The sequence below is a fragment of the Tetrao urogallus genome (assembly GCF_951394365.1).
Source record: "Tetrao urogallus genome assembly, chromosome: 12".
NCBI classification, from domain to species: Eukaryota; Metazoa; Chordata; class Aves; order Galliformes; family Phasianidae; genus Tetrao; species Tetrao urogallus.
In genome coordinates, this window is record NC_136825.1 from 12,530,374 (window position 1) to 12,545,848 (window position 15,475).

The 15,475-nt window shown below is 40.6% G+C and overlaps 1 protein-coding gene across 1 annotated transcript; it reads right to left on the reverse strand.

Moving 5' to 3' along the window:
* On the reverse strand, positions 1-849 carry SIAH1 (siah E3 ubiquitin protein ligase 1; the record flags this gene model as incomplete). The annotated part of the gene is made up of 1 exon (XM_079541434.1): positions 1-849. One exon carries the CDS (start codon positions 847-849, stop codon positions 1-3), a length of 849 nt encoding a protein of 282 aa, XP_079397560.1.
* Positions 850-15,475: the final 14,626 nt, after the last annotated feature.

A 15,475-nucleotide genomic window follows, 5' to 3' on the forward strand; every position in this document is an offset into this window, starting at 1 on the left:
TCAACACATCGATATAGTTACGTTGATGCCTAAATTGCCATTTTCTGCAAAGAGCTGTGCAATGCTGGTGTCAAAGACTAGACAGTCACTATTCATAATGGCTGTTGCAATTCCCTCATGGATAGATCGAGGAGTTGCTTCCCAAGTCAGTCGCCGCCTATGACCGTTTAACTCAAGTCGATAAGCAAAGTTTTCTGCTTGCTTGCGTGTTCCTATCAGCTGTACAATCGCAAAGAACTGCTGGTGACCATCATATTTTTCCTGTTTCTCCAATACTAACATGAAATGAAAGCCAAAACAAGACTGCATCATAACCCAGTCAACAGCACCAGGAAGATTAATGTCTGTAGCAAGAAACACTATATCTTCTCCCTGAAGTGTTGTAATTGACTTATGTTGATGCATCAGATGTGGCATTACAGCATCCAGAGAACCTTGCCATTTACATGAAGCACCAGGACATGGACAGGAATAAGGCCTAAACTCACATAGCTCCTCATGGTCTGCTTTTTCTGTGTGTGGCAGAGTTATCTCACATCCAGAAGAGGCATATTTACACGGGAATAGTACAGAATTGGCAACTTTCTCCATAGCCAGGTTACGAATGGAGCCCAGTGGGCCTCGGCAAGTTGGACAGCACGTAAGTTTGGGGCGACAGTTGCTACAAACAAGGTGGCCACTCTGACACTGAAGAATTGGTGGCAGCACATAGTCAAAACAGACAGGACACTCAAAGAGACTAGCCAAGTCATTATTGGAAGCTGTAGTGCCAGTCAGCGCAGGCACTCTCTGCGATGGCGTACACTTTGAAGTACCTGTAGGTAGTGCTGTAGCAGTCTGACGGCTCATTTCTATAAGAGAAGAGAAAAAAGAATGAGGATACTGCAGGGATTATATCTAAACACATTTTATTTTATTCTGCTTACCGTATTTCTTGACTGTGAAAACAAATCAAAATAAATCAGACAAAAAGAAGTGAAACTCAAACATGCAATGCAGCTGTGCGTACTTTGCACATAGATTTTCAGCTGTGTTCCAGAGAACAGACACTGGTATGACAGCGATCTAAAAAGAAAAGATGTTCTGCTAACTGTTCTGAACTGGAATTTACCTATCGGAAGCTGCAGGGTAAATGTGTAAAGAAGTACTAAGTGTAGCTGAAATCTTCAAAGATTTTTGTTGTTTTCTGGTTGATGCTGCTGTTTTTGTGTTTGTTTTTTGCTGTTGTTTATTTTAATATTGCACTTACAAAGCATTCCATCTGGTCAGGTGGGTGTAACAACTGAGCATACTACATAATACAAATCTAAAGCTTAATTTTAAGCTTTACGTAGAAGAAACCAGCCATATGAAATGGAAAAAAAAAAAAAAAAAAAAAAAAGCTTGAATATCATAATCCTATTTACTGTATCAGGATAATTAAAAAACAACAACCACCAGTTACAAGGAAGAACATAGCTAAGATTATCCTACCCTGGGAAAGAGCCATGTAATATTGACTCTTCACTTCTGTAGCTTTTGAAACATATCCATTGCTTTCACTTGCTGAACTAAACCATGTGTGAAGACATCAGGAAATAAACAGAAAACAGAAATTATTTTACTTAGCTTTCTAAGCAAGACAAGAAATGCAGAAGATGAAATTTGAGAATTAAGAATTAAGCACTGCTTATGAAGTTTTACATTCGGTAGTTTTCAGTTCTTTCCAATGTCTCTGAACCAAAGTGGCTGTCTGACTGCACAATGCTTTCAAGCATTCAACGAGCAATGGTAAAAGGCCTGTATGTCTTTTAACACGTACAGATGCCACGCTTTGTCCTGGTCCCCCTGACTCCCCTCCTACTTGCACAAAAGGAATCACAGAATCACAGAACTGTAGGGGTTGGAAGGGACCTCCTGAGATCATCGAGTCCAACCCCCCTGCCAAAGCAGGTTCCCTACACCAGGTAGCACAGGTAGGCATCCAGGCAGGTCTTGAACATCTCCAGAGAAGGAGACTCCACCACCTCCCTGGGCAGCCTGTTCCAGTGCTCCGTCACCTCACTGTAAAGAAGTTCTTGCGCATGTTTGTGCGGAACTTCCTATGCTCCAGTTTCTGGCCATTTCCCCTTGTCCTGTCTCCACTCACCACTGAAAAGAGTCCGGCCTCGCCATTCTGCCCCCCACACCTTAGATATTTATAGACCTGGATCAGGTCCCCTCTCAGTCTCCTTTTCTCAAGGCTGAACAGACCCAGTTCACTCAGCCTTTCCTCATAGGGGAGATGCTCCAGGCCCTTCACCATCTTCGTGGCCCTCCGCTGGACTCTTTCCAAGAGATCCATTGCCAGGAAAAATAAAAACTTAATATTGAGCAGAAAAGCCTTACCTCCATAGGTTAAAGTAAAATGCTATTCAAAACTGGAATCCATTATACAGAAACATTCTTAACCACCTTAAGTGTTTCTGTGCATCAGCCCTGTATCTGTTGTGTATGAAACCGAAAATAAACTTCATCTTTAATCTCCTTTATATTTGACATGGGAATATTAAGCAATAGGCAAGCTTCCCATATTTAGAATTATTTCAACCACAAACAAGCTTACTCATACTTGGACTAGATACCTCAAAGCAGCATACTGTGCGTGCTTTAGCAAGGCATGCGCTATTCAGGGCACGTGATGAACAAACTATGAGATTCCAAGAAGCAAAACAACTTTTCCCTTGACGTTCACAAAACAGCCAACGTCACTTTTCAGCAAAAGCCCCTTTTCTCCAATCCAGAGCTCAAACACAGGTTTTTGGGAGCTGGCATTCAGTCCGAGTCTTCACTCTCATGTGCCCCATACCAGCGTCATCTCATCCCTCCAAAGTCTTTTCTTCCACCTTGAGCGCCTTGCTCTCAAAATATCCAGATCTTATCTTTGGACATAAAACCACGCAGTAGTTTTCATTACTGGAACCTACATGGTACAGATCCAAAAGGAATGGTAGTTTTTTGGCCTTGTTTTCCTACTTCAAGCGTTTCCTCTAGATGGAAAGTTTAAGTGATCTATGACAAATCAAATCCATGCTTTGGGGAAGCGATGCCCCACCAGTTTGTTGCAGAGAGTTCAGACAGCCCCAGTGATAACTGAGCACTACTGCTAGTTTTCTCCAAAATCTGCAGATGGGAGACTCGTGGTGTCACACTGTGGTCCAGGAAAACAAACTGCACACACAGAGTAATTGCACAGTACCACACTGCTTGGAACGAGCATAGAAATCACATATATATCTTGTGTAAAATTCTGAAAACATCACCTTGCAGAAATTGTAAACACGTTTTGGAATAGTTTTTGTGTGCTTCATCTTACCTGCATCCACACCTCCCGATCCCCAGAACCTACAAACAACACTGGGAAAACCACTGTTCCCCAGGCAGTCTGACTGGCCAGGTGAGCTTTGCTCTGGCTGATAACACCTCCAGGAGCCGGTACCACAGTTAGGTAACCAACCTCCAAGCTTCAACCTCCAAGCTTTGCACAAGACCTCGCACACAGATGCACTTCCACATCAGCTTTCAGTGCTTCAGAAGCACTGAAGAAGATACTGCACAGCCCTGGTTTGGCACCACTCCTGCCTGTGCCTGGCCTTCAAACACAACTGAGCACCATCCCACAAAGCAGGGAGCCAAAATGCACAGGAATCTGTGAACCGAGCCACTGAAATGAACAAGCAAAGAAGAAGCTGGATAATGCAAGAAACTGCAGTTTACCAAGCCCAAAGCTGTCCAAAGCATAAGTTCCCATCATTTGTGAACATAAAAGATGAATAATGCCTCACAGCGGAAAAATAAAAAGTTAATTTTTCATAGATGTCTTAAAACCTACAAGGTAATGGCAAATCAAAGTGTTCATAGCATAATACAGTTAATCTGTATTTGCCTTTGTCAAACTTTCTCAACAAATTACCAACCAAAACCAAACACCTAACTGGAAATAAGTGTTTAATGTTATTTTTAGTTACAAAACATTTTCCACAGGTCAAAAAAACCCACAAAAGAACCCAAAACAATACAACCCTATGTGCAAAGCTTGCCATTAGCTTTGTTCCACACACTGGGAGCAAGTGCATAAGCAATACCAACAAACCGCAGGATGCTGGTTGTCATCTGCAGAAAGTAATTCCTACAACCCCTGTTTGAAACATCAAACAAATTTGCCTAAGTTTAACCAGCAGAGTGAAAGAAGAGACGCACTTTAACACTCCCAACTCCAGCCCGAGGACAGCTCTGCTCTGGGTGAAACCAGCCCAGCCCGCTGATGGCCAGCAGTGCAGGAAGCACATGGTAGCGTCACCTCCTGCGAGCCATGGGGCTGCACCAATGACAGATCCGACAGATCACATGAGGCACATTTCAGCGGAGGCAGCAGAGGAACACACTGCCAAGAGCTGTTCTGCTCACAGACAAAGCAAGGCTGCAGTACCCGAGTCTTAAAAATGCTTTCCTACTACTTGAAATTCAGGTTCTGAAATTCAGGTAGACTGTGGAAGCTTTTACTGGATCCATAACACATGCAAGTTAGCACCACTGCCAAGGATTTGGTGCTCTTAACAGAAGACACTGACTAAATACACAGTATGTTTACAGTTCATCACTGTATGTCCCACCAGGTGAGAGTCAAGGAAGTTTCCCAGGGACCGAGACGAAGAAAAGCAGCAGGAGCAACCTGTGGACTACGTGCCAAGAGCTCAGCAGTCAGTAAGCCATGCCCAATGCCCGGGGCTCCACCTCCTGCCATGCATGGCTGTCCCAGCAGCCACCAGCCCTGTACGGAGCCGTGCTGCAGCAACACCTGAACAGACTGTGAAACTCCTGAGCTAAAGTCACTGTGAGAGCAGGAAGGTACAGCAAACTGAACAGCCCAGCTGACGAGCAGACACATGGAAAACACCTTCAAGAAAAGTTCAGAAAGATAACATATCTCATGTGCCATGGAAGTAACACAGTACGTATGAATGAATTTGTGCCATCTCAGCTTCTCACCTCTCCAAGGCACTAGCTTCAGGCACCATCCTGGAATCCAAACTTAACCTATTTCACTGAAATAGAGGGCACTTTTAACACCCTCAGGCTAACACCATCAACTTTTCGGACACCTTTACTTGCTCTCAATAGATTACACTTGGGACTAATGCCTTAAATGCCTTTTGAGAAGGTAACAGAATTAGTGTTGGGGGAAAAAAAGAAAACAAACCACCACCAAATATCTGTATAGTTACCTTAGTGTTTGAAACAAGAAAAAAAATCTGTGTAGTGCCTAAGAATGGTGAAAGGACAGAAAAATGCCTCAGCAAAGACTTCTATACGTGACGCAGTTATTTCAATCACATTTTAGAACTAAGTGAATTCAGAGAGTTGCATTCAAGAATCAGTAACTCTTAACACCTAACAGTTATGACCAAGGTAACACAAAATCTTTCATTTTTTCAGCTGCACAATCATATTTGAGAATGATACCTATATAAAGAAAAGCCCAGTTGTGGAGCACTGAGAATTAGATCCCTTCGTTACATAGCACTCAAATTTGTGGAGAACACTGACAGCTGGCTACTTCAAGATGCTGTAGGGTCCAAAGAATGCCAAAACCCTCAAACTAAGTCAACTGTTGAAAATACCAATTGCTTTGCAGGTCTAAATGATAACTAACAGTAAATACAGTTAGCCACTGCCATCAGAAATGCATGCAATTCAATATTCATAACATTTATAACATAAAACAAACTGAAAGATTCGTGTCACCAGTACTTCATTGGCAGCAGAAGAAAGGTTTAGTGAATGCCTATGAATTATATAATCATGGGACTGTTCATCCTCCGCGATTATCTGCAGTGAACCACCAGACCCCAACACTCAACACGTGTCTGATACTACCATGTATGTTCCCTTGTACAAATGCTATCACCAGCTGAGTCATTACTAGCGGGCAATCCAGATCTTTTCCAAACTCAGCAACTGTAGCAGATGCAAACAGCACTGTAAACACAAGCACTATGTTATTACATCCGTTTAACTGCAGTGACATGTATCTCATCCAGTACAAAAACCTGAGTTGTGGCTAGTGTTATTTCATTTCAACCACTGTCATTAGCTCTTTCTCCTATCTCTGCCAGGACGTTAAACACCCACCCACACACTGCCTGTTTCTAGCTGCCAAAGGTTTTCTTCCCAATAATTTTATGATGTAAAATTAGGAAGAGCAACCTAGACAAGGTATACAACAACCACATAAAACATAGCTTTTTTTTTTTTTTTTTTTTTAAGAAACAAAGAACTTCATCAATTTCAGGTGAATAACCCATATTGTACCAATCCAGAACTTTGCAAATCAGTGCATAAATTCCAGAGAATCAAGATCAAAGTTAGCACTGAGTATCAGAGACTATATTGCTAGGAGACTAGTCCTGCAGAGAGATGAACTCTGAAACAAAGTACATAGGAGAAAAAATTCTAACCAATAAAACCCCAGATTTCATTCTAGAATGACAACTAGAAATGTCTGATCAAAAGCAGAAATCCTGTGTCTGGCCCACTCAGTCTGCACTATATAATTAGAGAACATTCCATGTCTCACTCATATTTATGCTTAGAACTAAATAAGAAAACAGATTGATTTGTACACTCAGGCCATCAACAAAGTGTTATATAGCACTATATGACATCTCTCCCTTTTTTTGAGCTTGAAAGGAGAGGAAGCAGAACAGAAATGAAAGAGAAACTATAAATGAAATTTCTGAAAATTCAAGCTGTACTAAAATCAACGCCACCGCTAGAAAAAGAAAATGCAGAGATAACACTATGTAAACTGGTATAAGCAAAAATCACTGATATTTGGTTGTCTCTTGTGACGAAAGACAGGCTAGTAAAACAATCTTTTCCATTACATATAGTTATAAATAGATAGAAAAAGAGCCATTCTTTAAATACAAATCAAAACCAAATGCTGGCATTAAAAGGTTGTGGATCATTTCCAAACAGGAGTTTAGTGTATTTTTTCCTTTTCAAAACCAAGTAAATAACTCAGCTTGCTGACACTGCAGGACCCCACCCACCACAGACGAGTCAAGATGGTGATACAGAATCACTGTTGAGAGATGCACATTCTTGCACTGTACCTTTAGCGGTGCTCTGTGACCAAGGCCTCCTCTTTTCTCTGTTCACCAGCTCTGTCTTCAGTGTAACTATCAGCAGTCAGTCAGTACTCAGAGCATTCCCTGACAGAGGACGCCTGAACCTCCAGCATGCCCGCACCTGGAACCTACAGCATAACAAAGTGGTTTGAATTCAGAACAACAGCCGTCCCGTACCGCAGCCTCCTCTGGCTACCAAACGAGTGCACCTTCCTGCAGTCTGCCACAGTTTGAGCGCAGCAAGGCTAACAGGTAAAGCAGAAGCACGGATTTCAAAATAAAGATCGTGGCAGAAACCAAAGAATCTGACAAAATAAAGACATGGTTCATGTGAAAACACACAGAACTCCACATGAACAATTAGCAACAGGGAAAACAGTTTTAATTCACTTATTTATGTTTTAGCAGTATCTCATTTCCTTTCACCATGACTAGAGCAAACTAAACTGCAGTACATCAGGATCATCCTGAAACAGTAATTCTGTCTATAAAAAACAGGTAAACAGACACCTTTTCAAAAGTTCCAGGCTTAGCAGGTTGCATTAAAAAGCAAGCAAGGCATACAAAGTGACCAGCTACTACGTAGATCAGTAAGTTGCAGGGGAAAACAAAAAGTTATTTTCCATGCCGTACCATCAGAAGAATCTGATGCAGAAAGCACTGAATTCTGCTCTATGAAACATCATATCCATAGATGGACTCTAGACACAAGTTGAGGAAAAACACACAAGCACAGAACAACTCAGTGTTAACAGCAAATCCTACCAAGTGCGACAAATTGAGGGCTGCCTTTCTTTCCTCAGAGTGATTTTGCAAAAACTATATTCTTCACTGTATACTGTAATTGCCATGCAATATTGCATCACCACTGCTGTGTCTGTGGCAGACACAGGGAAGAGGGTGTGGCATAGAAGTGCCTACCTTAACTCAGTAAAGCTAAACTGAAAGAAACATCTATGCTTTGTTGCGCTTTCACATACAAAATCTTCCTGCAGTAACTATTCCAATTCCAGATCTATTCTGTACTCAGAAACTTTCCTGCATAACTAAATAGTACTAGGGAACAGACCATCAGAACAACCTGACCTGATTCCAGAAAGACGTGGCTCACAGGAGACCAATCACAACACAGAGCTGCTTTGTAGAAGGAAGAGTCAGAAAAGGATTAGGTATAGACTATAATACGGACCTCTCCATTTTGTGCATTGCTTAGGTTCATGCGTACTTCTGTCTTAAATATTAATTGGTTCTTGTGTTCTTTAATCTGTTCTGTACACAGGGCTGAACAATGGAACCCAGTGGAGACGTGAAGAATGGCTCACCTGCCTGTGGAGGTGACCGCGTACGGGAGGGCACGGAGACCTTTCTGCCACGAGGTACGTCACACACAGATGTACCACCATGTGTGGTTTCAAGTACAACCCCACAGCAGTAGCACTGAAAGCCTAACAGTGCAATTCACAGATCTGATTCCTCCCTATAAAATAGATATCCAGCTGTCCCTTTTCCAGTTCAGGTATTTAATCTTCTGATGTGAGCTGGAATGAGAACGTTTAGAAGAATAACAGAAAGACAATGTCCTCATTTTCTCTCTCACACCACTCACAAATGGGATAAAGTACATAGAATTTTAAATGTAAGGAAACAAGTCCATATTCTTAAAATGGGTATTCCTATATTTTTGAAACAAAATGTTCACACTATAGATGATTGTTTAAAGCTTTTCAGTACTTCGTTTCCTTAACTTCCCATTTTCTACATGCCCTGTGTTACTAGCATCCATTCTTTGAAGTACATGTCTCCACTAAACCCAAAACTGTTTAAGTGACTCATTTGTTCTCTGCTCATTAGTTCAGAATCAACTGCTCCTGTTGTATTGTAGCATAAGGATTCAACTTTCACCATTTAAAATCTTGTTTTTAATTGTTATTACAATGCTACCTGCATTCTTAAACTCGGTTATTGGTAAGTTTACATGGTCCTACTTCTGCACAGAGCACCGACTCTACATTCCTTATTTCTTCAGAACACACTTTCCAGGAAACACTAGTTTGAGAACATGGCTTTATCTCACAAACAAAAGCACTTTTCAGTCTTTCTTATCAACCTCAGGCACAGCACCCAGAAATGCTGTGCATTGCTGACTCCACGGACCACCACGTTCCACAAGAAGTTTCAGCATTCCTTGAGATGTGAAAAATAGAATTAGTGGTACAGGGTAGTCTGTGGCGTGGGATATTGAGTCTGTGGCAGACCTGGGGTTACTTCCTGCTCCATCACAAGTGTCTGAGTCACCGCGGGCAACTACTTCCCTGCCTTTAGAGCACTGTGTGTAGCTGCAAGCCTCAGACAAAAATGCAAAAAGCGATGAATTAGCATGAGAAGGATACTAAATTAACTCTGTAGACCCTCTTCAAATTTACTTCCAGTCAGCAGCAACAAAATGTCACGACATGCTAAATGACATTATGTTAAACTATTTCAAGATCTCAATCCTTAATCCAGCAGTAGTCAGACTGCAATCACTGATTACTTTCCAAGGATGATCCAAGTCCTGCTCACATATGGATAACTGCCTTCTTCCAAGCCCAGCATGTTCTACATCAGAGACAAATTAGGGAGATGAGGCATTTGCAACATCCTTCTCACTGATTTTAAGTAATCTGAAGACCCTCTTCTTCCACCAACTCCACAATGACATTTTATGGAAAGCCAGTAATAGAAACCTCTCTTTGGAGGAATCCTTGGATTACCAAAAAAAGTTCTCTCAGCATTCCCTCTGAAGATCCAAGGTGAATAACCCAGGTTTTGAAGCTAGTGGTTCATATTCAGCAGAACAATAGCTCTCAGACCAGAGAACTGTATTTTCTTTTACCACTATTAATTTCTGTTCAGATTTATCAAAAATATGAATGAAATGCGCAATTTCACTCACTTGTATCGCCTGGGAAATGCTTCATGGCATACAAAATTAAAATCCAGCCATAATCACTCTGAAGTCGGGCTGAGACTGTGCCAGAAAATAAAACACAGGCCATTGCAAATGCTTGGGAAACGACAGGTGCAGGTACACCTCTCTTCCACTTTGTGCTCCTTCAGTACTTTCTAGATTCAAACATTACTACACCCTTTGCTGCAAAGTACTGCCCCCCCCCTTCTGTCACATGGTTAGATCAAAACTTTACGTTGCAATGCTGAATCCGGAACATCAAACCCTAACAATGACTCACTACCTGAAATTTAACTGTAAATGTCAGTATTTTCAAATCTTTTTCTTTTATTGGAGTGTTACAAAGAAAAAAAAGAAAAAAAAAAAAAGGCTTTAGGTTGGATGATCAAGCACTCAAAATTAGAAAACAACGAAAGTTTGACACGCAACTCTATTTCCTCCTATGCATATTAAGGAACAGCTCTCATGAAATACTTATTTCCTCCCACTCACTCCTTTAGCAGAGCAGAATCTGTATGTACCTGGAAGAATTATATTTGCACAAAGAACAATACTTATTCTTTAAACTGATCAGCTGGTTTAAAATAAAGCTGTTTAGGACAGCAGATATTTTAACACACACAGAAATGCTCCTAAAATTACTGCTTTACAGGTGCCGTTTAAATGAACATCCATCTCAACTTCTGTTATGAAGTGCCTGCTTTTATTTGTAAACTATCTATTTTACATGACTGCATTTGACCTAACACAAAGCCAAGCTAAAATTTTACAGTACACCATCAACATCTGCCAGCCAAATCTTCCCTCGTCACACCTGTGCAACCAGTCTTCAATTACACCCTGGGCACACCTGCATAATCACAGATATCAGCCATGTGGGGACGAGGCATACGCAGACGTCTCAGCTGTGTTAACTCCTCCGTGCTCCAAAAAGAGGGGAAAGAAAATTCTGCACATGGAACTCATAACCCTTATGATTTATACACATATGTGGGTTTATATATACTTCAAAATAAACAATTCAGTAATCAAGGGATCAGTTGAGAAGATTTTCATTGCTTTTACCAGAAGACAACTGCACATGCACAGAAGCAGAGGGCAAAGACCACGACTTCAGGCTTATCTCTATGCAAAACTAAACTACTTTGCATCGATTTAAAAACTCCTTCAACTAGGAGTTTATCCTTAAAATGGGGTTATATATGCATCAATACACAAACGTATATAGAAATGTGTTTCAAATGTGATTTCCAGACCAACGCTAAGTAAATAAAGAAAAATCAAGACAATTAAGATATCTGATCCTAAGACAGAAATCTGAGGGGAGAAGAGCAGAGCAGAGTCCATTTTCACAGACTGGAGGAGAGTAAAGTCCTGGTGCTAAACTGATACAATGAGCTATAGGTACTATTTTTCAAATAGAAAGTAGCAATATTACATGTTTTAAGGGCTCTTAAATATTTTAATAGCACTTCTAAGAACTGCTCACTTGCATATTCCTGAAGAGCCTTCAGATACCATTACAAACAACTAAAGAAAATGATTTATCTACAGTACAAAGAACAATCCGTCAGATCTGCACTGCAGGACCCCAGGCACACAGTGTACATAGTGTGCCAGAGTGCAGTCCCACCATTCCTTCAACAAACAAAAGCAAGCTGCCACCAAAAGGGATGGCTCTGCTGCCTTGTACCCATTCAGTTTCTCTCAGTTTAAAGTAATGCATTCAGCAAGATCAGCCTCACACAACTACACGAGTGCTTAGACTGGCACAAGGAAGACATCAAAAACGAGCTGGCAGTGGGAGGGCAAGACTCTCAGCTGTAAGTCTGCACTTTCACTGATCCCAAGCTCTCCTACAAGGGGGGATGACTTCTCTTGCAGCAGCACTTGTTCTTATGTTACCATGCAGGAGGCTATTCTGGGAAGTGAACCAGATAATAGTTGCCCATTCCCCACAGGTGATTAGTTCTCTCCTGAACCTGGAACTGAAACAGCCCCACTGCATGTTCACACTGGTGCCAGCTTCACTGCAAGTGTCACATTGGTGTCACCACTGGTAGCCTGAGTAAAAGTTGTCTTCAGTAGCCCAGAATCCTACCCTCAGCATGCTACAACTTGCTCAGGGCTACATCTTCTGGTACTTCTTTTCTAAAACTGAGGTGTTAACAGCAACAAATCATGCAGTTTAGAAATAAAGCTCTCTATTAGAAAAATCACTTTTAAAATCCACTTCAGTGTATACATCACATTTTGGCATAAAGAAACAGACTAAGATTTACAACATTTATAATCCTAGTATTTCAGTTATCAACCCCTTAGCAGGTATAGAAAACACAGAACTTTTTTTTCCTCTCATGAAAGTTCTGTAACAAACAAGAAATGACTCTATATACACCTACAGTTCTAAGTTAAACATCAGCTCTAGCAATCTTTACATAAATGAATTTATTTTCAAGCTTTTTCTTCCCTAATTTAACACTAAGTTGTTTTGAAATACTCCTTCTCCACTTAAACCTTTTCAATCTTTTGACAATTTATGCATTAGTAAAATGTAACATACAATTTTCCTCCAACATTTCATCTGAACATGTGTTTGAGAACAACTCTTAAAGCTGTGGCACTCTACATTCTCCGCCTTGACAGCATTCAAACTACAAACACAAACACTGAAAAGCCACTGCTGTCTTTCATCAAAGACTAAATGAAATTTTGCTCTGTTTCGTACTACATGTGAGAAACGTAGGAATGAACATCAAAACATGAACTTAAAGGCTTCATAACACAGACACCAAAGTTCAAGAATTGCTGCTCCACTTTAAAGGAGCTGATGGCTACTTCGAACAACAGACATTATTATGCTCTGCTTTTCTTAGCATCTCAGCAAGGTCATCAACTGTTACAAGGAAAGATACACAACTGCTTCTACATAAGGCAAACAAAAAAGGAAGCAGTCAACAACTGTCTGCAGGTGGATTTCCTGTTCTTTTCTAAATCCATTTCCCTGCAGGAAAATATTCATAGTAATTTTATAAACACATTTCCGGATGCAGAAGGACAAAGACAATTGTCACCATTCAAATGTTTTACTTCCTACTGAAAACAGACAATCTCAGCTTCCATACTCAATTCTCAGTGCTATGCTTCTACAAAGAAACAAGTCACAATCAGAAATGCACCATTTGGTTAATGGTAATCATCTAGCTCTTTATCTGATTAAAGCACTGGGGCATTAGTAACCAAATCTCTCATTATTCCTGTAATAACACAAAAAAAATCACCATTTTGTAGATTAACTCAAGCAGGAATATATTTAAAATAGTTGTCCAGAACATTACAGAAGCATAGCATGTACTGTGGATTAGAACTAGAGTGTGGATGTGTTTATATTTTTCTCTTTTTTAGATGAAGCATGGCATAAAACTTAAGAGTATTAATGGAGCATTACTGCCAGGTTTTGTTTAGCATAACTTCTTTTTGTTAGCATAGCTAACATCTGAACACTCAATAGCATGGTAAAAAAAAACCCCAAACCAACAACTTCAAGTGAGCAACTTGGGAAGATTTGTTAAAAACAACTGAGAACTAACAGGAAAAACTCCATAAAACCTGCAACATGCAGTGAGCATGCAGTATTTATACGCATCTCTCCATTTGCTCTTATCTTATTGTTCACAGTGCGATACCATAACAGAAAGCACAGATCAAAACTGCTTTTCTCCCGTGATGCTGTGCTGATGCTGCTTAAGATATTAACAGCACATACATTCTGAAACAGTGCAAACTGCCTCCAAGGATTCTTATTAATAAAACAAACAACAGAAAACATTTCACTGAGGAAAAGATGCCTCTACTTTCAGTGTATTTCTCCCCAAAAGGGAGATCTCCTACTATTCTTTTTTCCCCACATACCTAGTTTTCACTTTTCTTAAGGATAATTTTCCTTTAAAAAAAAAAAAAACAAAAAAAGAAACCAGAAAAGCAATTAAAAAAGCACGATTAAATCAATTAAAAGCCATCTCTTAAACGTTCACCTCAGAGAAAAAAAGCTAAGCTTTGAGCCTTAAGCAATAGCTGAGATGGACTAGAGCTTGACAGTATCTTTCCAGTGTACTTCACTGCGACTGGCTTCCTGTGCTTCCTGTTTCTACGAAGCACTACCTGTGCTGAGGTACAGCAGTGAGGGATTCGGGTAACGCTACAGACAACTGCGGGAAACAGTCTTCACCCTGAGCATCCACAGACTGCAAAGGTGCAACACAGCTCAGTAAATGAGTTAGTTTCTTATGTGTGCCCAGAATTTCTTCCATAGATTCACCTTGATTACTTGGTTCAGCTTGCTTCCAAAAAATGAGACAACCGCTAAAGCAACATACATAGTGAAATTCTACTTGGCAAAACTTTGCCCAACTTTTAAAGCTAGCAGTTAAAAACTAGAAACGCTACTGCAAGCAGAAAAATCAAATAAAGCTCTTTTAACTTAAGAACATCATGTTTCTCATAAGAACTGAATATCCAGTTTTCCAGAATATTTTGTGTGAAGACCAGAGCTCTTAAAACTATTCTGCCTGATTTCTTCGAGCATTCAGACCAGCAGGATTTGCTCTGACATAAACTCCCTCATGCTCCCCCCTCCCTTGCCTGGGAGCAAGTGTCCTTGACATCCAAGTAGACTCCTTTCTCAGTTCGCACTGAGCAGACAGCAGCAACAATACTCATGCCTAAGCACAGAAGATACTTCTGGTATTTAAAATATTTACTTTCCTTAGTTCACACCTACTTAGCTGGAGCCACTGGATTTTAGAGCTAACTAACTCACAGTATAGTCTAATAAGACTACAGCATTAGAACCTTACCAACGTAAAAATGGATTACTTAACAAGATACTCTGTCACGACTGCTTTCAGGATATAAATGCTCATTATTTCATCTTTTAGAATTTGTGGGTCACAACAGACTCCTAAAAGTATACAAGAGATTGTTCTTAACCTTGTGCTTTCCTGCATAACTTTTCCCTACCACAAAAATGCTGGAGGTAATTAAGAACATCCGTTTCCATTGGACTTCATGCAATTATCATCTCTAGCACTCAATTTCAACATCAATATTACAGCAAAGAGCAAATGCTAGAAATAGATACAATGCAGTCTATTCTTCAAGCAGGTGTACTCTTCTGCAGCAGCTAACCAGCCCAGAGATCGGAATTTTAAGTACCAGCCTCAGCATTAGTCTACCTGTACCGCAGTACCTCAAACGTTCTGGAAGACCAGCCAGAGGAACTCGGGGTTGAGAATAGTCCCTTCTGTCTTCCTCCCCTTCTGGAATGTGCAGTGCTGGCCTCTGAGTTTAGGAGGGAGATAAACAGAGAACTGAA